Here is a 26,397-nt window from a genome sequence, read left to right on the forward strand (position 1 = left end):
CAGCTTGCGGCCTCTTGCAGCCTCAGCTAGCTCAAGACCAGCTGTACCTCCGATCAAGTTTAAATCCTCATTGTCGGTATCTTTTGGGTAATGCAGACTCAGAAATGAATGCAGCATTCCAGCTACAGCTGCACAAGAGGGATGATCATCTCCTGTCCCAGCACTGTGATGCCGTTCCTGTGGCTACTGCTCAAAACGGCATTGGCCTTTAATTGCAAATCCACATCTAGCTGGCTGCAAGTGACTCCCCCCAAAACGGCCTGTGAAAGGAGGTGGGAAGCCTGGAGAGCAGCAGAGAGAGGATATTTGATCGCTGCGCCTGTTGCAAAAGAAAGACCCCCCCCTTCCCCCTCCACCCCAAATCTCTGTCCTGTGAAAGTACAGCGAGGCTAGGCATTGTTCTGGGATCCTCCCACTGTCACAAGCCCTCTTCTTGCATTTTTTTCTCATTCCCACCTCCTTAGCCACAAGCTTCTCGGGGACCATGATGGACCTCCCTCACTTCTGCCTCTATTTACTTGATCGTGTGGCTTCGGTTCCTCTTTTATGTTGACAAAGACAGCACAGTCCGAAGCTGCTCTCCCTTTAACTTATACTGCAGCCTCAGCTATTACATGGGGCTTATGTAGCGCGGGGATACCCAGCGGGATCAGAAGTGCACACAGGGTTTATTATGCCTGTAGCTGTAAGCGTTGTGACCACTGGGAATAGCAAATGGTTAAAATGGACAAGAACATCAGAACGGCCATACCCTTTGGGGGGAGGTGTGATTGAAGGGGTTTGGGGTGTGGGAGGGGCTCAGGAAGAGGGTTGGGGAGCAGGGGTGAGGGCTGCGGGGTGGGGCTGCGGATGAGAAGTTCATGGTACAGGAGGGGGCTCAGGGCTGAGACAGAGGGTTGGGGTGTGTGTGGGGGGTGAAGGCTCTGACTGGGGCTGCAGGCTCTGGGGTGGGCCGGGGATGAGGAGTTCGGGGTTCAGGCTGCCCCGGGGCTGGGGCCAGAGAGGAGGACTCACCCCAGCCCTCTCCCCACCAGCAGCAGGGAGCTCCGGGGGAGGGGTCCCTTCTGCCCCCCAGCAGCACACTCACCTCGCACCACCGTCACTGCACGTGCTCCTAGGGCCCCTCTCAGGTCCAGGAAACCCCCTCTCCTCCCCTGTGGTGGGTCCCGGGAGATTGGGGGGGGTGGCTGCCATCACATGTCCGCCTCCTCCCCTGCTGCTGCCCCTCACTGTAGCCTCACTGGGGGTGGGGGGTGGGTCTGCGCCTTGCCCAGCATGGGGCAGGAGCGGTGACTGCGGGCGGGGGGGCGGGGGGCAATCACACCCAGGATTGCCATCTCTTCCCAATTCATCCCCGGTAATGAGATTCTGGCCTCTGCGGGAGCCTGCTTAGCCATGGCCGTGGAAGCTCCAGCCTGGGCTTACGTGCACAGTTGAGTGGGGAGCGCATTGCAGGAGAACAGGCTTTCCAGGGCTGCGATGGGACAGCCCAGCGCCGCCCACACTCTGCCATTACTTGGTGATACACACCTGACCACGGCACGTAACGACATTGCTGGCTGCTGGGATGCCGTGGACAGCACCTTGCTCCTCCCATGGTGACAGTGGTCTCATTGCTAGACAATTAACGCACCAGGAGTGGATCAAGTTCCAACTGGAAATCGGTGAATAGTTCTGTGTGCGAGACTTTCCCATTCCGTGGTCTCCGTCACATCTTTATCATAGGTGGGTCTGATCTCGCCGCAAGAGTGGCTGTGCAGGGTAAGAGGAAGTTCCTTCCCTCTCTAGCCCTTCTAGCACTAGCAGCTGGAGCCCGGAGCATGGTAGGAGCTCCCAGCTGGGATGCCCCATCCCTGTCCTTCCCCCTCCCCTGCAATAATAGATTTCACAGGGGAGATCTGATTTCATAGTCTGTGATGCATTTTTCACAACTGTGAATTTGATAGGCCCCTAGTCATGAGGGGTAGGTAAGTTTAAGGCCTTGGTGCTTTGGTTGCCATTAAGGCAGACCCCAGGAAGGGTAAGAATTGTTTGGAATAGGCTGGGGAAGTAGCACCTGCCTATACCCGCCCTCCAAACTGTGGCATCCTGATCAGAGCTGGGGGCAACTTTTTGGCAAATAATAAACTAGCTGAAAAATACAATTTTGGGGGCACCAAAATGATTTGTGAGTTTGGGTCAAATTGGTGGATAGTTTCAGGCCAAAAAACCCCTGACAACAAACACTGGAAATGGAGAAAAGGTTCATTTTGGAAAACTCCAAACTAACCATCCTGAAAATGTCCATTTAGTTAGACATTTCATTTCAAACTGTCGCTTCGAATTGACACTTGAACTGTTTTTGCAAAAAGAACAGGAGGACTTGTGGCACCTTAGAGACTAACAAATTTATTTGAGCATAAGCTTTCGTGAGCTACAGTTCAGCTCACGAAAGCTTATGCTCAAATAAATTTGTTAGTCTCTAAGGTGCCACAAGTACTCCTGTTCTTTTTGCAAATACAGACTAACACAGCTGCTACTCTGAAACTTGAACTGTTTTGTTTCAACACGAATGATTTCTTTTCAGGTTTCCATTCAGTGAGAAAAAACAAAAACATTCAGGTTCCGTTTGAAACAAATCGATTTGTTTTCCTGACTTTTTTCGTTCGGTCCCCAGATCAAAAAGATCAATTATTCGTTCAGCTCTAATCCTGATCCTTACCAGCCTTTGACAGGTTTCAGAGGAACAGCCGTGTTAGTCTGTATTCGCAAAAAGAAAAGGAGTACTTGTGGCACCTTAGAGACTAACCAATTTATTTGAGCATGAGCTTTCGTGAGCTACAGCTCACTTCATCAGATGTTTACCGTGGAAACTGCAGCAGACTTTATATACACACAGAGAATATGAAACAATACCTCCTCCCACCCCACTGTCCTGCTGGTAATAGCTTATCTAAAGTGATCAACAGGTGGGCCATTTCCAGCACAAAGCCAGGTTTTCTCACCCTCCACCCCCCACACAAATTCACTCTCCTGCTGGTGCTAGCCCATCCAAAGTGACAACTCTTTACATAATCAAGTCGGGCTATTTCCTGCATAGATCAAGGTTTTCTCACATCCCTCCCACCCCCATACACACACAAACTCACTCTCCTGCTGGTAATAGCTCATCTAAACTGACCACTCTCCAAGTTTAAATCCAAGTTAAACCAGAACATCTGGGGGGGGGGGGGTAGGAAAAAACAAGAGGAAACAGGCTACCTTGCATAATGACTTAGCCACTCCCAGTCTCTATTTAAGCCTAAATTAATAGTATCCAATTTGCAAATGAATTCCAATTCAGCAGTTTCTCGCTGGAGTCTGGATTTGAAGTTATTTTGTTTTAAGATAGCGACCTTCATGTCTGTGATTGCGTGACCAGAGAGATTGAAGTGTTCTCCGACTGGTTTATGAATGTTATAATTCTTGACATCTGATTTGTGTCCATTTATTCTTTTACGTAGAGACTGTCCAGTTTGACCAATGTACATGGCAGAGGGGCATTGCTGGCACATGATGGCATATATCACATTGGTGGATGTGCAGGTGAACGAGCCTCTGATAGTGTGGCTGATGTTATTAGGCCCTGTGATGGTGTCCCCTGAATAGATATGTGGGCACAATTGGCAACGGGCTTTGTTGCAAGGATAAGTTCCTGGGTTAGTGGTTCTGTTGTGTGGTATGTGGTTGTTGGTGAGTATTTGCTTCAGGTTGCGGGGCTGTCTGTAGGCAAGGACTGGCCTGTCTCCCAAGACTTGTGAGAGTGTTGGGTCATCCTTTAGGATAGGTTGTAGATCCTTAATAATGCGTTGCAGGGGTTTTAGTTGGGGGCTGAAGGTGACAGCTAGTGGCGTTCTGTTATTTTCTTTGTTAGGCCTGTCCTGTAGTAGGTAACTTCTGGGAACTCTTCTGGCTCTATCAATCTGTTTCTTTACTTCTGCAGGTGGGTATTGTAGTTGTAAGAAAGCTTGACAGAGATCTTGTAGGTGTTTGTCTCTGTCTGAGGGGTTGGAGCAAATGCGGTTGTATCGCAGAACTTGGCTGTAGACGATGGATCGTGTGGTGTGGTCAGGGTGAAAGCTGGAGGCATGCAGGTAGGAATAGCGGTCAGTAGGTTTCCGGTATAGGGTGGTGTTTATGTGGCCATTGTTTATTAGCACTGTAGTGTCCAGGAAGTGGATCTCTTGTGTGGACTGGACCAGGCTGAGGTTGGTGGTGGGATGGAAATTGTTGAAATCATGGTGGAATTCCTCAAGGGCTTCTTTTCCATGGGTCCAGATGATGAAGATGTCATCAATATAGCGCAAGTAGAGTAGGGGCTTTAGGGGACGAGAGCTGAGGAAGCGTTGTTCTCATCACTCTGCCTGGGTTATTCATTCCTCCTTTCCCCAGGTTTAGTTGATGACTCAGGTATTTTGTTATGTTCTCCTTTCCCAGCTCAGGCCCTGCAGTGCTGCGTGGGAGGTGGTGACAAATGGGAGATCCCCACCCAGTGTGCACCTCATGATAAGCACTGTGTGAAATCACTGACATGTAAGTTTTGGCTTTACTCAGACTTAGTTAGTAGTGACCAGCACAGGACTCTTTGGTCTGCTTGCAGTAGGGTTGCCACTTTTCTAATTGCTGGTAACCAGACCCCCGAGGCCCTGCCTCGTGCCCCAAATCTTTCCCCCAAGGGCCACCCCAGCTCCACCTCTTCCCTCAAGGCTCCGCCCTTCTCCGCCTCTTCCCCCAGGCCTTGCCCCTGCTCTGCCTCTTCCCCAAGGACCCACCCCATCACTCACTCCTCTCCCCCCACCCTCATCGCTCGCTGTATTGTCTCCACGTCCCTCCCTTCCCCACCTGGGCTCCCTCTGCTCCTGGGGCTGGAAAGGGAAATGCTGCAGCCCAACAAGGAGCCTTCCTGCAGGTAGGAGGCAGCCCCGGCTGACCTGGCGCCCCCGACTCCCCTCCCATGGTAACTGGATTTTTGGTGTCCAGTCCAGTCAGTAACTGCCAGGTCCCCTTTTCAACTGGATTTTCAAGTCCCGTTTTGGGAATCATTAGCAGTCTGTGGTTCTGGGCAGCTATACGTGCAGCGGCAAATCAAGTTACAACCTTTATGTTGAATGGACGCCCATTCTCTCCCCCCACCCCTCCATGCCAAAGGAGATTTTGGGTCCTCATTTTTAAACAAATCACTCCAGTCTCCAGTTTTTGCCTTCACACACCAGCCAGATGCCCAAGAGCTGAGATCTGCCACAGCAATTAACTGCAGAATTCTAGGTTCAGATTTTTGTGAGCACAAATTAGCATCTGCACAGAGGCCCTTTATGTGTATTTTGGAGGCTCAACGTGGAACAGGGTTTGAATTTAACCAGCTAGTACACATGCCCCTTGCTGGTCTCACATGGTCTACCACTTCTCAAGGGCAAAAAGTGGGGAGGGAAATCTCTTGAGATTTAACCACTTGCGGCCCACAGCTGCTGCCACTGCCTCTTAAAAGTCCCATTTGTCTTTACAGAAACTGCCCAGGTGCCACTAATTGCTAAAGAAAAGACGAAATGTCAACAAGGCCCATAGGAAGTTGGAGATGGCTGGGATTCGATAACACTCACTTTGTGTGAAGAACCAGGGGATGAATGGGGATCACACCTTGTTGCAAAGAAGGGGGATGTAATTAGCTTAGCTATTGTCTGCCATTCAAACCCTGACCGTCTTTCCGAAGCAGCATGAAAAATCTAAAAAAAGATGTACAGAAAAGCAGAAGGAGGGGCTCTGTAATTAGAGATTTAATCCCCTTATGAGTCAGACTTGCTTTTCCAGTACAGCTGGATCCTGGGGTGGGGCGAGGGGGGGTGGGGAATGGTCAGAATCAGTAAAAGGAAAAGCCCACCCAGAGGGCCCATTGATAAAGCTATCTGCAAGGAGCTCCAGGCTGTGAGGAGCTGCTCAAGATGAAGGGGCTTCTGTCTGTTCTGCTGGCTGCCATTGTGTGCGTGGAGCTAGGTAAGATTCTGCTTTATTAACCAAGCCCTGTGTGGCAGGGTAGGAAGAGTGAATGAAGGGACATCTGTGACAAAATGCCATTGACTTTAACTGCCGCAAGATCTGTCCCTGTGGGAACCTAGCAGTGAAGTCATTGGTGGTGGTCTGATGTGACAGAGGTGCTCTTTGCAGCCTGCCCAGATGTTTCAGAGCATCGTTTACAAAAATAATAAGTTTCAGGCTGGGATCTTAGAATCATAGAATATCAGGGTTGGAAGAGACCTCAGGAGGTCATCTAGTCCAACCCTCTGCTCAAAGCAGGACTAACCCCAACTAAATCATCCCAGCCAGGGCTTTGTCAGGGCGGGCCTCAAAAACCTCTAAGGATGGAGATTCCACCACCTCCCTAGGGAACCCATTCCAGTGCTTCACCACCCTCCTAGTGAAATAGTGTTTCCTAATATCCAACCTAGACCTCCCCCACTGCAACTTGAGACCATTGCTCCTTGTTTTGTCATCTGCCACCACTGAGAACAGCCGAGCTCCATCCACTTTGGAACCCCCCTTCAGGTAGTTGAAGGCTGCTCTCAAATCCCCCCTCACTCTTCTCACTGCAGACTAAATAACCCCAGTTCCCTCAGCCTCTCCTCATAAGTCATGTGTTCCAGTCCCCTAATCATTTTCATTGCCCTCCGCTGGACTCTCTCCAATTTACCTACATCCCTTCTGTAGTGGGGGGACCAAAACTGGATGCAGTACTCCAGATGTGGCCTCACCAGTGCCGAATAGAGGGGAATAATCACTTCCCTGAATCTGCTGGCCCTGCTCCTACTCATACAGTCCAGTATGAAGTTGGCCTTCTTGGCACCAAGGGCACACTGCCTGTAACGGTGTATGGGATTCTTCCTTCCTAAGTGCAGGACTCTTGAACCTCATCAGATTTCTTTTGGACCAATCCTCCAATTTGTCTGGGTCACTGTGGACCCGATCCCTACCCTCCAGCCTATCTACTCTCCCCACAGCTTAGTGTCATCTGCAAACTTGCTGAGGGTGCAATTCATCCCATCATCTAGATCATTAATGAAGATGTTGAACAAAACCGGCCTCAGGACTGACCCCTGGGGCACTCCGCTTGATACCGGCTGCCAACTAGACATCGAGCCGTTGATCACTACCCGTTGAGCCCGACAATCTAGCCAGCTTTCTATCCACCTTATAGTTCATTCATCCAATCCATACTTTTTTAATTTGCTGGCAAGAATACTGTGGGAGACCATATCAAAAGCTTTGCTAAAGTCAAGATATATAATGTCCACCGCTTTCCCCATATCCACAGAGCCAGTTATCTCATCATAGAAGGCAATCAGGTTGGTCAGGCATGACTTGCCCTTGGTGAATCCATGTTGACTGTTCCTGATCACCTTACTCTCCTCCAAGTGCTTCAAAATGGATTCCTTGAGGACCTGCTCCATGATTTTTCCAGGGACTGAAGTGAGGCTGACCAGTCTGTAGTTCCCTAGATTCTCCTTCTTCCCTTTTTTAAAGAAGGGCACTATATTTGCCTTTTTCCAATCGTCTGGAACCTCCCCCGATCGCCACGGGTTTTCAAAGATAATGGCCAATGGCTCTGCAATCGCATCCGCCAACTCCCCCAGCACCCTTGGATGCATTAGATCTGGACCCATAGACTTGTGCATGTCCAGCTTTTCTAAATAGTTCTTAACCTGTTCTTTCACCACTGGGGGCTGGTCACCTCCTCCCCTTACTGTTGCTGCCCAGTGCAGCAATCTGGGAGCTGCAAAGAAAGCAGTGAGTACTTCAGCTTTTTCCACATCCTCTGTCACTAGGTTGCCTCCCCCATTCAGTCAGGGTCCCACACTTTCCCTGACCTTCTTGTTGCTAACATACCCGTAGAACCCCTAACCCAGGATTTATTCTTTTAGCAGCTATTAATGGATGTCTCTCCACTGATAGATATTACTTGGCTTTATGTGTGATTTCTTTCATCCTCTCTTGGCTGTGTCTTTGCCATGCAGCCTGATGCTTTAGAGAGTTTGTGGCTTTATCTTATTCCCACGTGCTGGTGTTCTTCTCTCCTGACACTCCTCCACAGACTCTGCTTTAGCTGTCTTCTCCAGCGGCTTGTTTCATGCACCGCATGTGATTCATAGATACCTGGGCACTTAGAGATGGAAAGGGTGGGCTCCGTCACCCGGTCAAGATCCCCCTGCAGGACTCATTTGCACAACCGCCGTCTGGAGGCTGTTCCCCAGACCTCAGCATAGGTGTAGTTTGACTTTTATATTTGGGGAGGGGGCAGCTTCAGCCAGGCCAATGGGGCATGCACAGCAGGGAGAGGGGAGAGAGGGGGAATTCCGCACCGGCCTGAGGCTTTCAGTTTTGGGGGGCAACTCCTCCTTGTCCCCCTAACTACACCCATGCCTTATGGTGGTTTTCAAGCTGGCCCGCTGGCATTTCTCTTTGAGTCACATCAATCCATCGCACGTCACTGGCCGCACTTGTGCTCCGGCAGCCTGTTCTTCTTGCCACCTCACTCTCGGGGTCACCTGTGTCACCAGGGGTGGGTTATGAGAGCACAGTCCCTGTCGGGTTTTCTCTGCTTTATTGTGACAAGGACAAATGGCCACTTTTTTGTGGTGATGGCTGGGCAAGCCCTGATTGGCGTAATGTTTGGGGCCATTATGGCCCAGATCCCAGCCTGGGAGACATGAAACCCTCAGGACTTCAGTGAGCGGGAATGTCTCGAGCGGGAACCCTTTCCTGTCAGGGAAAGTCATGTTGCATCTGTGTGGTGGCTGGGGCCACCCTGCTGATGGCCGGATATTGCCATCCGTTCTTATCCAGATTAATAGGAGCCGCCATACTGTGTCCCAGGAGCCTTCATCTTCACCCCCTTCCTCCTCTCCCAGTGGGCTCAGGGGAAGGAGAGGAGTCCAGTTCCCTCCCCTCCTGCGTCTCCCAGAGAAGCCATTGAGCTTTCCTCTTCTCTCTCTGTTCCCCAGGGGACATAGATCCTCTCAATCCTTTCTCAGGATGGGGTTGAGCCCCGCCCCCATTTCTCTCTCCCACCCTACAAGGTCCCCTGTTTCTCCTGCTATTGACATCCTGTTTCTCCCTCCTCCTTTCTGGGTCACCCCCTCCACTTGGCACCCCCATCCCCACTATGGCGAAAGTGTCTCCCATTTGTGGCCCCAGTTTTCTGTGCGCCCCTTCCCCCCAGTGATGGCCCCCCCTTTGTGTGTTTCCCCTCCCATTTATGTTCCTTGTCCTCTATCTTTGCGACCCCTCTCATTTGTCTCCCCCCATCCCTCTCTCCTGGGTAGCCCCTCATTTTGACTCTCTTTGTTTGTGTTCCCCCTTCATCTTGTTGTTTTGGAGGAGATGCAAGCAAAGTATTTGGTGGGGAAAAAATTAGATCTGTGAATGCTTCCTGGGCAGGGAGGAGTATTAGGGGTGGGGAACAGGGGGAAGAAGGGTTTGGGGCTTTGGGGAGGGGAATAATGAGAAGTTGGCTAAATGGGGATGGGTGAGAGAGTTTGAGGTCTCAGGTGAGGGTGGCATGGGGATTAGGGAGAGTGTGGCAGGGTGGGACACTGGGAAGGGGGACAAGGGGTGAGTGACAGGGAATTGGGGGAGACTAGGGGTTGGGGGGGCATCTGTCAGCCTCACATTCTCCTCCTCCATGTGTGTGCCCAGAGCTGGTGGCTCTTGCCCCTCTAGGGGCATCTGAACCCCTCTCCCTGCCCTGCTCATATGAGCCGGGATATGGGAGCCTTGCCCTGCTGGGGGTCTCTGAGCCCCGCTCACTGCCCCCTGTCTGTATGCCAGGATGGGGGGGTGGGGGGACATGTGCCCATCTACAGGAGTTGTCCCTGCCTCTCTCATGTGACCTGGCTTGTGGCGGGCTTGCCCTTTTGGAAGGCCCCCTAAGCGACCCAGGATCCGGGGAAGCCCTGCCCCTTTGGGTGGGGAGCTGAGAACAGGCATCCTTCACGCATATCACCTGGCTCTAAAGCACAGGAGGGGGAGGGGAACACCCACTGAGGGGAATGGAGCCGTTCGCATGCCCCAGAGCTAGTGTTGCAGGTTGTATCATCTCAGCAGAGACCGTCCCACTGAGAGGAAAAGGGCCACTTCACACCTTTCCGAGCGGCCTGGGCTGCAGGTGGAGGTGTAGAGGAGCCCATGGGCTAGTCTTCCCATTTAAAGGCCAGTGCTTCTCAGTGCTCTAAAATCTGCAAGATTTTCTTGAAATTTGCGGTGCCTCCTGGAAGTGAAAAATAGGGCTAGTGACCCAATTTTGAGGTCAGTTGAGCAAGGGGTTCTGCAGACATAAACTCCCTCCGTAGCCCTTTTTCAAAAAGTTCCTAGGGGTGTGTGTGTGTGTGTGTTGTTTTGGGGGTTTTTTCTGGGGCTTTTTTTTTTTTTTGCACGGAGCTAGAGATCGAACTATTGCTGAGATGCAGGTCAAACATCTCGATCGTTTTTTGCCCACAAGTGCACGGCACCCACTGTGTCTTTGGGGCAGCCGCACTGTGAGCGGTAATTAAGAGCACGTTCACGTCGTCGCTTGCGTAGCTGTGCCGTCTGGAAGGATTATAGGGTGCCTGTGCCAATATATCAGACGAACGCGGGAGGTTTCCATGCAGACGCTTTAAGCTTGTGTAACCCACACCTGCCTGGGTGCGGGGTTCTGTCCCATCTAGTGGCACCGAGACCACTAGACAGAGAGGTAAACTGAGTCTGCTCTACAGCCTGTTGGCTTTTAGCTCATGCAGTCGAGCATGGGTGGGCAATAATTTTCCCAGGGGGGCCATGCCACAAATTTTGGTAAGTCGTCACGGACCGCACATTTCTACTATATTAATGGGGGGGGGGTCTGGGAGGGAGTTTGGTGCAGGAGGGGGCTCCGGGCTGGGGCAGGGGATTTTGGTGCAGGAGGGGGCGTGGGGTCTGAGAGGGAGTTTGGGTGCGGGAGGGGGTTCTGATCTGGGGCAGGGAGTTGGGGTGCGGGAGGTGTAGGCTCTGGCCGGGAGGCACTTACCACAGGTGGCTCCTGGCCAGTGGTGCAATAGGGCTGAGGCAGGCTGCTGCTGGCATGTCTCTGTGCGCCCCTTGCGGGGACAGGGCAGCAGGTCTCCGTGCACTGCCCGCTCCCGCAAGCATCACCCCCGCAGCTCCCATTCACCAGTTTCCAGCCCACGGGAGCTGTGAGGACCGTGCTGGGGGCAGGGACAGCGCGTGGGGCCGCCTCCCCCCCGCCAGGGGCACACAGCGATGTGCCAGCAGGAGCCAGCCACTTCAGGAGGTGGCGTGGGGCCACCGCAGGCAGGCAGCCTACCTGAGCACCCCGCTGTGCCGCGGGACTTTTAGTGGCCGTGACTTAGAGGTCACGAGGGCGCAGAGGAGGCTGGACAGAAATGTTAGTCATGGCAGGCCAGACAGAACTGTTAGGGGGGCAGGCCGTATTTTGCCGACCCCTGTGGTAGAGGCTCATGCACTAAGCTCTAGAAGTCCCAGGTTCAATCCCGTCCACTGATGACCGGGGTCTGTCGGCATTACCAGTGGGGGCTCGTCCGGGATTTGGGAAGTCTCTGAAGCTTGGGGCGAGCTTCCTCAGCGAGGGGGAGTATGTAACCCACACACCTTCTGGGTGCGGGGTTCTGTCCCATCTCGTGGCACTGAGACCACTTGAGAGAGATATAAAATGAGTCTGCTCTACAGCCCCAGCTAACAGCCGGTTGGTGTTTAGCTCGTGCTGGAGAGACTCATGCACTGAACTCCCGGAGTCCCAGGTTCAATCCCACCTGCTGATGACGAGGGTCTGTTGGTGTTATACTTGCCTGGGTAGTTTGCGGGAATGAGGTGATACCATTGCCCTGGTGAACACGGGGCACTGACATTTCAAGTCTGAACCTTTGTACCACTGTGTAGTAAGGATTTATTAATAACCCTTGCTACAAGGTGCCTTGGATAAATGTAATGTGTTTTTATTCTTTGGCGAGGTTTATGGTGAATGCAGCAGAATAGTCAGCAGCTGGTCTTGTGTCAGGTAGGGAGGGACTGATGACAGAAGACTTTGCATGTGTCCGTAGGTGGGAGGAGGATGGAAGGACAGGGAGGAGGTTATGGCTGTGCGGAGGAGGGGCATGAAATGAGGACAGGCAATAGACAAGCCTTGGATGGGTTGAATGAGAAAATCTGTGGTTTGCTAGTTGAGGGAAAATAAATATTTGCTGCGCCAGGGTTGGCAAGCTGTGGATTCTGAGCGACGCCTGGATCACGAGGTTGCAGAAGCTTGCCGGAGAGCAAACCATGGCATGGGGGTTGCTGTCTGCGCGCTGATTTGGGTGGAGAGGGGTGGCCTGCGTTGGCATCAAGTTTTGCCCAATCTGCAGCCTCTTCCTGGTGATTTAAGAGGTTATGATCTACTGGATGTGGTGGTGATTCACACAGGCAGAAATGATCTGGGCCTTATTTCTAGTGTACACCTCACACGGTGGATGAAAGGCGATACGGACTGCATCCGAGATCGGTGTCCAGGACCTGTGATGGTTTTCCCTGATTCGGCTGTGTCTGAATAATTGCTACAGTGACAATAGGAAAGTTATTAATAAGAGTTGGAAGAATGTGAATCAGGAAATTGTAGGGTTCGTGGCTGCCCAGAAGAAAGTGAATTGTCTGGCACAGAAACATGACAAGCTCTGACATCTCACTGTTTCTCGGAGATGGGGTGCATCTACTAGAGAGAGGTCACAGGAGCTCTCTCTCAAACGTAAAACTGTCAGAATTTTGGAACAGAAACCCTGGCTGGGCTTTCTCGCACTAGCTCTGCCTCAAACCCTACCCTCCAACCATTGTGAAACACGACCAGGAACACCATTCCTCTGTATCATAGTTATCCTTTGCTCCGGGCCCAGCAGTGGGAAAGGGACCAGGATGGAGTGGATTGTGCAGTGAATGGGTCTGGGGCATGGCTGGGGATCTGTGCCGGAGCAGGACTGGTGGGGTCCAGCTGATGAGGGACAGGGCTGCCTGACTCTGTATGCAAATTGCAGGACAGGATATGTACAACTGTCAAAATGACTGCTAACTACTACCAGCAACCTATAGTTTCCTGATTAAAAAAAATATATATAGGAAATTGAGAAGCAAAAACCGACGTTAAGGTTGCTGAGTGGTACGTTGGCCCCTTGCAGAATGCTGAGCTCAGCAAAACTCAAACTTCTGAAAACCAGGAAATGCCCATGTTTTCCTTTTTTGTTCTTAGATGGACTCCTGTGGGTGTCCACAGGACAGTCACCCTGTGGGTGAGCGTGACTGGGCTGCCACAGGAGGGGAAGAGATCGTACATTTTGCCCGTTGGGAGGCTGGCAGGGTAAAGACGTGTGTGTTAATGAGACATACGGGGGCACTGCTGAAAGACGGCCGAGTCAGCACTGCATGGGCAACATCAACTGGGCATTTCCCAGTTTTCAGCCATTTGAATTTGGCTCAGCTCAACATTCTGCAAGGGGACGATGTACCAGCAAGCATCCGTAACTCTCTGTGAGCACCACTATCTCGCCACTGAATAAATCATAATACGTCACGGGGCAAGGAGATGAAATGGGCTCTCCCTACCGCGTCCCATTCATACTGCTTATAGCTCTGGGCACCTCAAAACCACAGGTCAATAAAGTGAAGGTATGTCAAAGAAAAGCACCTCCAATGATTATGAGGCTGGAGGAATTGGCTTATCAGGAAAGATACCCTATTAGCTTTTAGGCCCAGATCCTCACAGGTATTTAGGTCCTGAACTCCGACCGAAATCAGTGACAGCTCTTTGCTCAGCGCTTTATAAGACAAGCCTCAGGCATCTGCCTTGGAGAATTTACAGTGTAGAAGACAGACAGTAGGCAACAACATAAGTATAATTCCAGTATAGGATACAAATGGCTATATTCTTATCTCCTACTGTCCTAAGAACTCCGCACTGATATGCCCACACACTAGATTTGCCATGATGCCTACAGAAAATTTGACAACAGTTGGGCAGCTAGTGTGCTGACCTGTCATGCTGACCAATACTGTCTCACTGTTTCCTGGTGCTTCCGCTGTCTGAATCCACTCGTTGCCTCTTGTCTTTTACTTAGATTGTAAGGTCCTTGGGGCAGGGACCATCTTTGTCTTCTGCCTTTGTAGAGCACCTAGACAATGGAGTCCTGGTCTGTAATGGGAGCCTCTTGGTGCTACCACAATACAAACAACAAATAACACTAACAGCTGCCTCAGCTTCTGCCTTTCTCTTTAGTTACATAGATACTGTAAACTTGATCATGTTCCAGTCATTCTTATGCCCTAGGCATTTCAGAGTCACATCAGTAACTCAGAGCGCTTCCAGCAAAATGAGCTTTGGCCACTGGCCATTAGGTATTTTAGGCCATGATACATTTATTAATCGCGCTGAGCCAATTATTCAATGTGAAAAATTTATTTGCACATTACCAGGATTCAATTTAATTGTTTTCATCAAAAGTAATATGATTTACATTACAGTGGCACTCAATCAGAATCAAGGCCCCATTGTGCTAGGCGCTGTATAAACATAAAGGCAGTGCCCTACAGAACTTACTCCCAGGGGTGCAAGTAAGTTTGCTGCCAGTACCGGCCCGTAACGCAGACTTTAAAGCATTGCTGTGACACTGCTTTACCATCGTTGCCCTTTCTGTGCCCCACATCGGCGGCCCTGCCAGGTCCCTACCGGCAGGGCCGCCGATGGGGAGGCGCAAAAGGGCAACGGCTTTAAAGTGGTGCCGCGGTAAAGGACCCTGCTTTAAGCGCTGCCGTGACAGGGCTTTAACATCGTTGCCCCTTTTGCCCCCCTCGGCGGCGGCTGGGGGCAGGGGGGGATGTAGCTGTCCCAGGGCCACGATTTAAAAGGGCCCGGGCCAGGCAGCGCAGATGGGCTGGCTGGGGGGTCGCTGACCCCCAACCCTGCCCCTTCCGTCTGAGGCCCCGCCCCTTCTGGGTGGCGGGAGAGCCGGCCCCACACCGGTAAGAGCTCAATTTTACTTTCAGCCCCGTAACATATGGCAGCATGTTTGATCGCTCATGGACTCTTCACCACTATTGACACTGGGTTTCCGGTGTGGTCTCAGCTCCCCGAACTTCTATCAACAGAAGGAAGGGACGCACTGAGATTTCAAGTTTGTCTTCTTCAGGCCACATCCTTTCCTATGCAGTTATTATTGATCCACTTCAATAATAATTTTGCTTTCCAGAAACAAGCACTTCAGCAAAACAGAATACAATATCTGAACAGAAAAAGGGTTGCGAATTCTGAATTCGTGGGTTTTATTCCAATGAATGTTCATGAATATTTTTGGCAGTATTTGCCCAGTTCTAGTTATTATAGAAATCATCCTCAACCTATCATCCATCAAACCATTACTTCTTTAAAAAAAACAGCAACAATGTCAATTCCTGCCTGTGGATGTGAGCAGATGTCTTCCATTGAAGTCAGTGTGAGCTCTGGGCTTACATGTGATGACAGGTTTCAGAGTAGCTCACGAAAGCTTATGCTCAAATAAATTGGTTAGTCTCTAAGGTGCCACAAGTCCTCCTTTTCTTTATGTGATGACAGTGTTTTGGCCAATCATTTACAGAAATGACATGATAATGGGGTACAACTGTGGGGACCAGCTGCTATTGTTACCCTAAGGGTATTGGGTGTGTTGGAGCGTTCAAATGGCCACCCTTCATATAACAACACAGCCGGATCTGAATGCTGATCCGGCAGAGAGCTGCCTGAGATCTGAATGCAGAGCAGAGCAGAGAGCAGCATGCAGTAGCTAGGAGCAGACTTTGCTTTGTTAGGTGAATAATATGTTAAGAAGAAAGGCTTTTATTTGTTTAACACAAGTGCGCCTTGTGTTAATGTGGAGAACACCACAATAACTAGGTGTATAGGCCCTTGTCTACTTGACGTGAGTAAAATATACATGTTGCAGGTGTTTTCTAAGATGCCAACCATCTTGCTGCCCAAGCACCCAAGACAGAGACAAGTGATGGATGATCCATCACTGTCTAAGTTAAGGTGGGCAAAGCCTGTCAGAGTTCATGCCAGTTTGATGCCGTGTGTTCAATAATGAATTTTGTTGCCTTTACCCCTGACAGTTTTGTGTTTTCTAATTCATGATGCAGTTAGGGTTAAGTATCTCTCCTGTTCAATCACATTATCTGTCTGTATCTATTTTCATAAGATTATTTCATTACATTTCCAACCATGCTCTAACCTGCACAGCACCCTGAGTTTCTGGCCAGGCAGGGCCGCTTTACCAGTAAAACAATAATAATTAACTAGTAGTTAGCTTATCCACCAATATTTGATGACATCTTGCGAACCCAAAGGACATTAATATAAACATACGGTGCACACTCTCAAGGTCTAAAACTTATTGCAGTGAAGATCCCTTTATACTTCCCCATTACTGACTCAGAGAAACTAAAATCCTGTCACTTTTACTCTGCTGGTAGTTAATCGGGTAGAAATCAAGGCCACTGACAGAGCTACCACTGTAAGGCTAAGTTTAGAGCTTTGTTAAATACGGGAGCTGTATAATTTAACTTTCAAAGAGACCAGCCAGACCGCGGTAAGCACCGCAGAGTGTCCAACTCTACATTAGAAAGCCTGAGGGAGCAGCTGGGTCCAGTTTTCTAAGGGATCTTTTGGGGGTCTACTTTGGGGTGGAATTAGCTCACCTGCAGCTTGTTTGGGCTGTTTCCTCCTGGTAGAAGGACTTGCTTATGGTATAATATTTGTCCCCCGTTTAAATGTGTGATTTTTTTAAATAATGTGAAACCCACTTTTTGATGTGGAACAAACATCTCAGCACAGAACAGTCCTAGCCTGGGGCCTGCCTCACTTCCCTCATGCCCACACAAATCCCATGGGCCTTATTCTATCTCTCTACCCAGTTGCCCCAAGGACTCTTCTGTGGTAAGTGCTGACCATGTGCTTAGCACTGGAGAAAGTGCTAAATAAAAACAGCCCCTAGCCCAAAGAGCTTATAGGCTGAGGGTCTGATTCTTACTTACAAGAAGGCTTATTTATGCTATTTATAAGGTGTCTTTACACCATTCTGGTGCAGACATGCCAAACCCGTGAAAAAAATGCAGAAATTGGGCTTGTTTTTGGCTTAATTGGCTTCTGAGTTGATTGTTGGCTAGTTTGTGACTTGTTGCTTCTTTTTCTTGATTGGCTCCCGGCAAGGCGGGGAGAGAGTCAGGGGTGCACAGCGGGCCCACCACAGTCCCAGACTGCACTCCAGAGGTATCTAGTCACACAGAGTGTTGGGGTTCTTAGGGGCTGGCTTGTTTTGACATGGGATTAGCTTGATTTTTGGCTTATTGTGAAAGTCGGGGTGCTTATTTACCGCTTGAGAGTTGGCAACTGTGCTCTGGGGATGTAAAGGGGATGAGCACAGGGACTCTAGTGTAAATCAGAATCAGGCCTCAGGAGTGACCGGCCCACCAAGGGAATGATCTCTGTGTCAATCAGCTCAGCCCGTCTATTATGCTGGATCTGGTTAGCTGGCTGAAGTTTCTGCCACTCAGATAACTGTGAGACGGGTCTTATTAGCTAATTGTTACAAAGCTGAAAGATGATCCTCTTCAAAGTGCTGCTGTCCAAGGAGCGGATTCACCTCTGATACCCACATGCCTGGAGGCAATTTAACACTAGCCTGGCATTACACCGAAGGCATGGCATGTGGATTTAGCAGCATGTCCCTCCATGCATCAGACAAGATGTATAGGGAACTGCCGTGTGCTCCAGTAGCGCATTCTGATAACTACCTTAGGGGAGTGGTGCCGTGGCGGTTTGCCTAACAGGGGTGATACGGAAGGGCAGACAGCACCTCTTGATCCCCATGAAGGCAACCCTGGTTTGTTCCTCTTTGCAGCCCACACCTTGCAATGTTACACATGCCAGGAGCCGATGAGCTCCCCCCTGTGCATGACCATCAGCAACTGCTCCACGGATGACATCATGTGCAAGACAGTAATGTACTCCCGAGAGGAAGGTAAGGAAGAGACTCCCGGAGGGAGAAGCCTGCGTTCAAATTTAAGGAAGGGAGGAACGTCCATCCAGCCCCAACCCCAGGGTTAGAACTGCAGGGGATCAGAGTTCCCCTGTGATTCCTAGCGATGGACCCAGGCTGCAACACGGGTACTTGGGACTCACGTTGGGCGAGTCACTTAGGTCCAGATCCAAAAAGGGACTTAGGTGTCACTATGCTCAGCGTCACGGCGAGTAACTTTTAGGGCCCTGGCAAAGCACAGGAACAGCCCTGGGATCCACAAAGCCTGAGTTAGGGACCTAGGCTCCTGTACAATGAAGGGGGAGAGACGGGGGCCTTAGACTGCAATTCACAAAAGCCGGCACGCTAGGCAGGGACACACCTCTAGCCAATGGGAGAGGCAGATGAAAGGGGGGGTTGCTAAGTCCCGCCCCTCTTGGCAATAGGTGCAGGGAGGCACCTCTCTCTGCTAGTGATTTGCAAACGGGAACCAACCGCAGCTTAGGCATGTAAAGTGTTTCTTGCAGGAATGGGTTAGGTGCCTGCCGTGTGTCACACAAAGCAGCAGGAGGTTAGAAGGTTCATTTCCCCTCCCTGCCACCGGGGAAGAAAGGTCTCCCACCTCTCAGATGATGCTCTAACCCCTGAGCTCTGGGGCATCCCGATGGGGGCAGCATCAGTCTCTCCTGTTGTGGATAAATAACAAAAGAGTGATGGGAGCTAGCGGACTGGGGTCTACGTCCCCCACCTCCCTGGTGGGTGCCTGAATCACTGGGCTCCTAGGAGCCTAAACTGGATCCCTTGACTTCAGAGCATTCTCTGCACCTCTCAGGACGAGGCCTGCATTGGCCAATAGCTGAGCTTTGCCAAGTAAAGAGACGCTTTTCCAGAGAGAGGAAATGGGGCACTGTCTCTTCACGTGAATCCTCTGGATAGGGGTACCAGCTGAACCTAGGATGAGCAGCGATTAGAGATGGGATGTCGTGTCTGCAGGGAGACAGATGACACACAATGCACCCAGGTTTAGGTAAAGCCGGGGGCATGTGCCTGCCCTGCTTAGCTTCCAAGCAGAACTGCCTGTATGTTCACCAAGCCAGAGGGAGACACGCAGGAAGGACACAGAGATGGGTCAGCACCCAAAGAGACAGAGATAGACCCCAAGGAATGTATGTATGGGATTCTCTACATAGGAGATCAGCAAAAGGTTTGGTGGTTTAGTTCCCAGCTGGTTCAATCCCTGAAGCTTTTTGGAATTGGAGCTGGAATCCAGTGGGACAGACGTTCAGTGCTCCCTGCAGGGCTGGAGACACCCCACGCCCAAATCCTCCTTTTAATACCCTTTTCTTCTCTCTTGCTTTGAAATGTTGTAGTTTACCCCTTCGTGGGCGACTCAACTGTCGTCAAGTCGTGCGCTCAGAAATGCATCCCATCCGACGTGGATGAGATCGGGAGTTCTCGCCCCACCTTCTGCTGTAACTCTGATTTGTGCAACCAGGATGGGGCGGTCAGCATACAAATCAGCTACGTGGCGATGGGGATTTCAGCCAGTTTCCTCTGCATCCTCCTCAGGACTGGGCTGTGAGGAGCCAGGCAGGTGAAGCCTTTACTCCCAAAGAACCACCCAACAAGAATCAAGCCCCTCTTGGCTGCACTTGCCATCTGCATTCCCAATGGGTGGTCTTGGACACTTTTAGGAAGATGCTTCTTTGCTTTCTTAGACACAGTGGCCTCTTGGAAAGATGTTATCTCTGCATTCCTGTCCCTGCCGATAAAGGGACCTGGCTCAGGAATGCCCAGTTGGACAATCTCTCTACCGGCTCCTTGCTAAATTAAATTAAATGCTAATCTGTACTGGAATGTCTTTGTTGTGTCAATTAGTTGTGGAAAATTCCACGGCACACCCAGTTACTCAAGACCTAACGATTTGAATTAAGTGCATAAATTAAGTGCATGACCGTTGTGACCAACACCCCTAGCAAATGTCTATTTCACTAGACCCTGTTCTACAGACATCATTGCTAAATGACCAGTTTGGGGTGAAATTCAGTGAGACAGGGCAACCCCTAGACACCATAACTTTGGTGCTGGACCTTTACACAGAGTAAATTCCATTCTCAGTGCATGATGAGTAAGGGATCTTTGACCTAGCTCTGAAGCACAAGGCAGGAGTCTGGACTTGATGTGCCAATGATCCGATCGAAGTATGTAAAATTCTTCTATTCTTTTGTGTCCCAGTTTAAGAGGAATAATAATGAGCAGGAATTAATTGCTTAATCAACCGTAATAATTAAAGTTATTTATAGTTCAACTTTTCTCTGCTGAAATCTACTCGAGGATTCTTTTTTTGAACTTCAGTTCTGGCTTGAAATGCTATTTGAGCAGCAAGTGAAGTGAGTTTAGGCTCAGTTCTAAGCTGCACACTCTGCAGGGCATGCAGTAAGACTTTGGGGGGCGTAAGCAATGGGGTTACATGCTTTGCTGAATCAGGGCTTTATTTCAGACTCTGGTTTGGGAATCCCTGCCATTGTTGTCTGTCTTTCTTTATCTCCCTCTCCGCTCTCTCCCAGTTCCTTAGCTCTGACCTCTTCCGTCCTTTCACGTCATCTCAACAGCGCTGGTGGGATGAGAGCCTTCTCCCCTGCAGCTGATGCCTTCTCCAATAGCTTCCTACCATCTCTCCATCTCCTCCACTCTCCGTGTTAATGTCAAGGTCCCTTTCCCTGGCCTCTCCTCCCTCCCCCATTTATTGGGAACAGTTATTTAATTCCTTAGTACCTGGCGAGGAAAGAGCAGGCATGAATGATGGGCTTCAAAATAAAGCTGCCTGGCAATGGATTGCATTAACTCATGAAACAGTGGCAGTGCCCTGAAGAGACACTCGTGGGTTGGTCGGTGCACTCCCCTTTCACTCCAGAGATATTCCCTCCAGTTAAGGGAATTGTTGTCATCTTTCCCATGCAGTGAGTGTGCTCAAGGGCTAGGGGCCACTTGAGTTCTATTGAAGTCTATGGGGGACTCGAGTGGTGGTTAGACATTGTTCGGGCCTCTCTGCATGGGGTGAATTTCCCCCCTGGTGAATGCTGCCCTGGGAAGGATGGCACCTATAAATTGTACAGCACCTAGCACAGTGGGGTCCAGATCTATAATGAGAGCCCCTAGAGGAATGACAATAGTAAATTAATATTATCATCCTCGGGGAGGGGGCTGCACTCCCAGAAAAGATTCAGTAAATAATAGGAGAGTTGGGCAGAAGGGATGGAAACAGGCCAGACTGACTGTGAGAATGGACAGATCCAGCCAGGAAATGAGAGGAAGCTTCAGAGATTGAGAAACACCACGCAGAGGGGGGCACTCATTGCTCAGTTGTCATGTGTCTCCCTCGTGAGTCCTAGTGTAAGGTACAAGGAGCTCCCGGGGCATGCTTCCAGTTTGTCTAACTTCAATGTTGCTGTCCTTTCAGCTTTCTAGTGCAGGAGAACTTCCATGTGTGGATCATGTGTAAGACATGGGTAGGGGAGAGACAGCAGTATCAAGAGACAGCCTTGGTAGGGTAACCTGAGAGGCAGAAGTCTGGGACTTTTCAGCTTGGAAAAGAGATGACGAAAAGGGGTCATAATAGAGGTCTATAAAACCTTGACTGGTGTGGAGAAAGTCTAAGGACGTGTTATTTACTCTTTCACCTAGCACAAGAACCAGGGGTCGCCCAATGAAATTAATAGTCAGCAGGTTTAAAACAAAGCAAAGGAAGTACTTCACACAACACAGTCAACTGTGGAACTCGTTGCCAGGGGATGTTGTGAACGCCAAAAGTATAAGTGGGTTCAAAAAAGAACTAGATAAATTAATGGAGAATAGGTCCAGCAATGGCTATTAGCCAGGATGGTCAGGGATGCAGCCCCATGCTCTGGGTGTCTCTAGCTTCTGTTTGCCAGAAGCTGGGAATGGGCGACAGGGGATGGATCATTAGGTGATTCCCTGTTCTGTTCATTCCCTCTGAAGCCCCTGGCATTGGCCACTGTCAGAAGACAGGTTTCAGAGGAACAGCCGTGTTAGTCTGTATTCGCAAAAAGAAAAGGAGGACTTGTGGCACCTTAGAGACTAACCAATTTATTTGAGCATGAGCTTTCGTGAGCTACAGCTCACTTCATCAGATGTATACCGTGGAAACTTCCACGGTATACATCTGATGAAGTGAGCTGTAGCTCACGAAAGCTCATGCTCAAATAAATTGGTTAGTCTCTAAGGTGCCACAAGTACTCCTTTTCTTTTTGTCAGAAGACAGGATACTGGGCTAGATGGACCACTGGTCTGACCCGGTGTGGCCGTTCTTATGTTCACAAGAGTTTGAAACAGCAGCAGGATTTGTCCTCTGAGTCAGGTGTTGCTGTTCAAAAGATCACTTGTGAGAAGAGCCGGTTGGGAATTTTTTGACAAACTTTTTTCACTCCCCAAATGCCGATTTGTTGAAATTGAAACTGTTCACAAAATGGGAACAAAATTTCCAACAATTTTGGAAAAAACGTTTTGAAATTGTAAAAACATCCTCTTTTGACATTATAGAACTAGAAATTCTGGGTTCGTTGAGACAAAGCTAATTTTTGTTTAGCTATTTTAATAAATTTAAACTCAAAGAAAAAAATGGTTGCGATCAAAATGAAATGTTTTGAAATTATCGACACAAAACATTTTGATTGACTCAAAACAAAAACTTTTTCAGATTTTTGATACATGACATTTTTTGAGATTTTTGACATTCCTTCCTGATGCAGGACAGGAAGTTTTTTTGATACCTTGAAAAATTTCACATGATGGGAAAACCATTTCCTGTCCACTTCTACTTATAAGCTTGTGAAACATGATAATTTTAGGCAGCATTTCTGAAACTATTAAAAGCTGAGTCCCCTTCAGGAAAATAAAACCAAATTTGTCCCCCTGAAAAAAGGTCAACATTTCTTAATTTTTCTTAACATTTCTACATCTTCTCTGCTCCTTCATCCCCAAGTTTGGGAAATACTGGTGTAGATCTTCATAATCTCATTCTTCCTCTCTTTTCTTACCCACTTTGATGAGCAGTGAAAGAATTAATAAAATTGGGAGTTAAAATAGCATCTCTGGCATTTAATCGCACCCATCGAAAGCAATGGAGTAGTTCACACCTCGGAGCTCTTGTTTCAGGCACTCTGCAAACTCAGGCAGATGTTGCTGCGTCAGTTAAACTTGTGTCACATTTTGAAGGTTTTTTTCACAGTCATAAGAGCTAGAGGCTAATTTTTTTACTAAAATGAAAACTGACTCTGGAAAACAATAGAGAGGTCTCTCCATACTGCACCCTTGGCAAGAGCTTCAATTTCTTCCCCACACTTTGGGAAATATCAATTTAAAATGAGATATACCAAATAGACCTCCTTTTCTGAGGTGTGCAGGTGAAATGCTCAGTTAAGGGGTCAGGTCTGCAAAACAGTACAGAAAAAAAAAGAATTATGTTCAGAAATGCACCTGCAGCAGCCAGTGCAAGTGACAGTTCTCTGCATGTGCTCTTTTGCACACTTAACTTCCCACTTGCATGCCACAGCTCATGCAACAGGTTTACATGCAAATCTCATCCTATTACTTTGCAGCATTAATATATCTCCCGGCTAAGTCCATTTTGTGATCTCAATGCTGTTGATAAAGGTGGGGTTATCATCCACCGTTTTAGAGATGGGCAAACTGAGGCATACAGCAACTTGCCCAAGGTCACTAACAGTCAGGAATAGAACCCAGGCCTCTTGAAGCTGAACCCCACCCCGGCTCTAACCACTACACCCTGCTGCCTCTCCGTAACAGGTATAGGAGCAATTCTATACAGCAGCGCTGTATTCTGTCTGGTGCTTGCTGTTTCTGTACTTTGACATGTCTCCAGAACACCCACCGCTTGTTGTATCTGAAGCTGTGTGACTTCTGTCTTTCACTGGAGTACATGAGCACCTTCTGGGTAAAATCAGTAGCAATGGGGACATTCCTAATGGACTTATTGGAGCCTCTGGGGTCTGGTTCTTGGTTTAGATTTTATTATTTTCCCCCCTTTTTTAAAACCCCAAAGCTGTTGGACACGAGTAATCACCCAGGCCCAGACATGGCTCGGACATCACGGCAGAGGATGCTCTGAGAGTCTGCATGGGTGTGTCCCTATTGCACTCTGCACTGAGCATATTCTACATGCCAGCATGCCCCTCCTCGTGCAAATCGAGCCCTTCAGATGACAGAGGTGACACTGTTACTGCCTCAGGTGCCCCTTCTCCCTCAAGCTAGAATTCCCTGGGCAATCCCCATCGCCAGGCCACAGGGAAATTACAGCCTGGCAGAGAATGGAGCAAGGGGCAGCAAAGATTGTATCAAGCCGGAAGATCACAGCGAAGGGGTAATGTCTTTGTGGTTGCACAACTGGAGACTCAGAAGGGATCTCATGGAAATTTTCAAAGCTAAAACTGGAACCAATAGTGCAGGCAGGGTCGTAATACAAATGCAAGGGATCCAGGAGCTAAGGGGGAATTCAGGCAAAGGGGAGCAGAAATGATGCAGGAAGGGATTGATAGAGCTTGGATTTTTCAGTCTGCAAAGCAAATTTGGGGCTGACTGCTCTGGGGACTTGGCTGAGATAGGGCTAAACTTGTCTTTCATTAAAGCAAAAGTTCTTAGCTCTTTTCCTTGCAAAATACAACCTAAAGGGCAGGTGCTCAGGTACCAAGGGGGTGGATGCAGTGGAAGAACCTGAAGAGAATAGATGGCAAAGGTCGAAAGTTAGTCAGTGAGTTTGCCTCTAGATCCCAGGTTATCTGCAAGAGCCAGCGTTAACAAGACTCACTGAGAGCTCGGGGTGTTTCGCTCAAGACACAATGGCTCCCAGTTGTGATTATTCAGGCTAAGATTTGGTCACGGTTATTTTTAGTAAAAGTCACGGACAGATCATGGGCAATAAATAAAAATTCACAGGAGCCCGTGACCTGTCTGTGACTTTACTAAAAACAACCAGGAGGCAGGGCTAGGTGAGGGGGGAGGAATGACAGCTGAAGTCCTGTGTGTGGTGGGGACTGACAGGCCAAGCCCCCCCACCCACCGTGGAGGGCACACAGCCCCCGCTCCAGAGCTGGATACAGCTGCGGGGCAGGGGCACACAGTCCCGGCTCCAACCCCAGCCACAGGCGCACAGCCCCGGCTGCAGCGGGATGGGGATGCATGGCCCTGGGAAGCCATGAGGGGGGAACATGGTCCCCGCTGCAGCCCTGGCCGCGGGACAGGTGCATGTGGCCCCAGCTCCAGCCCCCACTGCAAGCTGCGGGGCAGGGGGGCCCAGTCCTGGTTCCAGCCCCAGCTGCAGGGCGGGGGCGCCCAGTCCCATCTCCAGCCCCAGCTTCAGCCACTGGCAGCTGAAGCCGAAGAAGTTACGGAGGTCCAGTAAAGTCACGGAATCCATGACTGCTGTGACCAAATCGTAGCCTTAATGATTATTCACACTGAGTCAAGGTAAAGGCATCAGGCCTGCTCACAATCACTGCCCCATTAATGCCCCGCCCTAGGGTTGCCAATTTTGGTCTGACTTATTCCTGGAGGTTTCATCACCTGACATAATCTTTAATTGAAGATTAATCTTTAATTCCTGGAGACTCCAGGACAATCCTGGAAGCTTGGCAACTCTACCCCCAGCTTTATTTTTCACAACATCGTAATACTTAGCTCTCTTCAGCCACAGATCTCAAGGGCCTTCCTAAGGCAGAGTAATTGCTGATCTCCCCAAGATACAGTTGGAGAAACTGAGGTACACGCACTAGCCTAAGGTCACACAGCTGGTCAGTAGCAGAGGCAGGTCTAGAACCCAAGTCTCCTCAGGCCTTCAGCCATGTTGTCGTCTTTCGTAGATGCTTGCAACCAGGTTAAATGCTACACCACAACAAATTCTATAGGCTCACAAGAACAAGGTGAAGGGGTGTGTGTGTGTGTGTGCTTGCATGCAGGGGTATTTCATTACTTTCTTTTATGACACCTTAGCTAAATACACATTCACGTTACTTAAAGACAGCTTCTCCACACCTGCCCTCACTATTTTTCAAAGCACAGCGGTATCTCTTCCTGGGATGGATGATTGGCATCATGTTAATTTGTCTTTACCCTGCAGTGGTTGTTACACAAGACAGACACACCCTGGAACATTGTAAATTGACTGTAAATTATAGAATTTAAAAAGCAAATACTTCAGGAGCTGGATTATCATTTTATAAGGTCATTTCACTGAGTTCATTTAAGAACATCACCACAGTCATAGGCATCGATAGGGTGAGTTCCTGAGGCTATG

The 26,397-nt window shown here is 49.5% G+C and overlaps 1 protein-coding gene across 1 annotated transcript; it reads left to right on the forward strand.

The window, feature by feature from the left end:
* The first annotated feature begins 5,899 nt into the window (after positions 1 to 5,899).
* Positions 5,900 to 20,150, forward strand: LOC125632897 (ly6/PLAUR domain-containing protein 2-like). Its single transcript, XM_048841800.2, has 3 exons — positions 5,900 to 6,006; positions 17,952 to 18,071; positions 19,439 to 20,150. The coding sequence occupies exons 1-3, from the start codon at positions 5,955 to 5,957 to the stop codon at positions 19,648 to 19,650; spliced, it is 384 nt and encodes a 127-aa protein (XP_048697757.1). The 5' UTR covers positions 5,900 to 5,954; the 3' UTR covers positions 19,651 to 20,150.
* The last annotated feature ends 6,247 nt before the right edge of the window (positions 20,151 to 26,397 follow it).

This window comes from Caretta caretta, chromosome 2, assembly GCF_965140235.1.
Source record: "Caretta caretta isolate rCarCar2 chromosome 2, rCarCar1.hap1, whole genome shotgun sequence".
Classification (NCBI taxonomy): Eukaryota; Metazoa; Chordata; order Testudines; family Cheloniidae; genus Caretta; species Caretta caretta.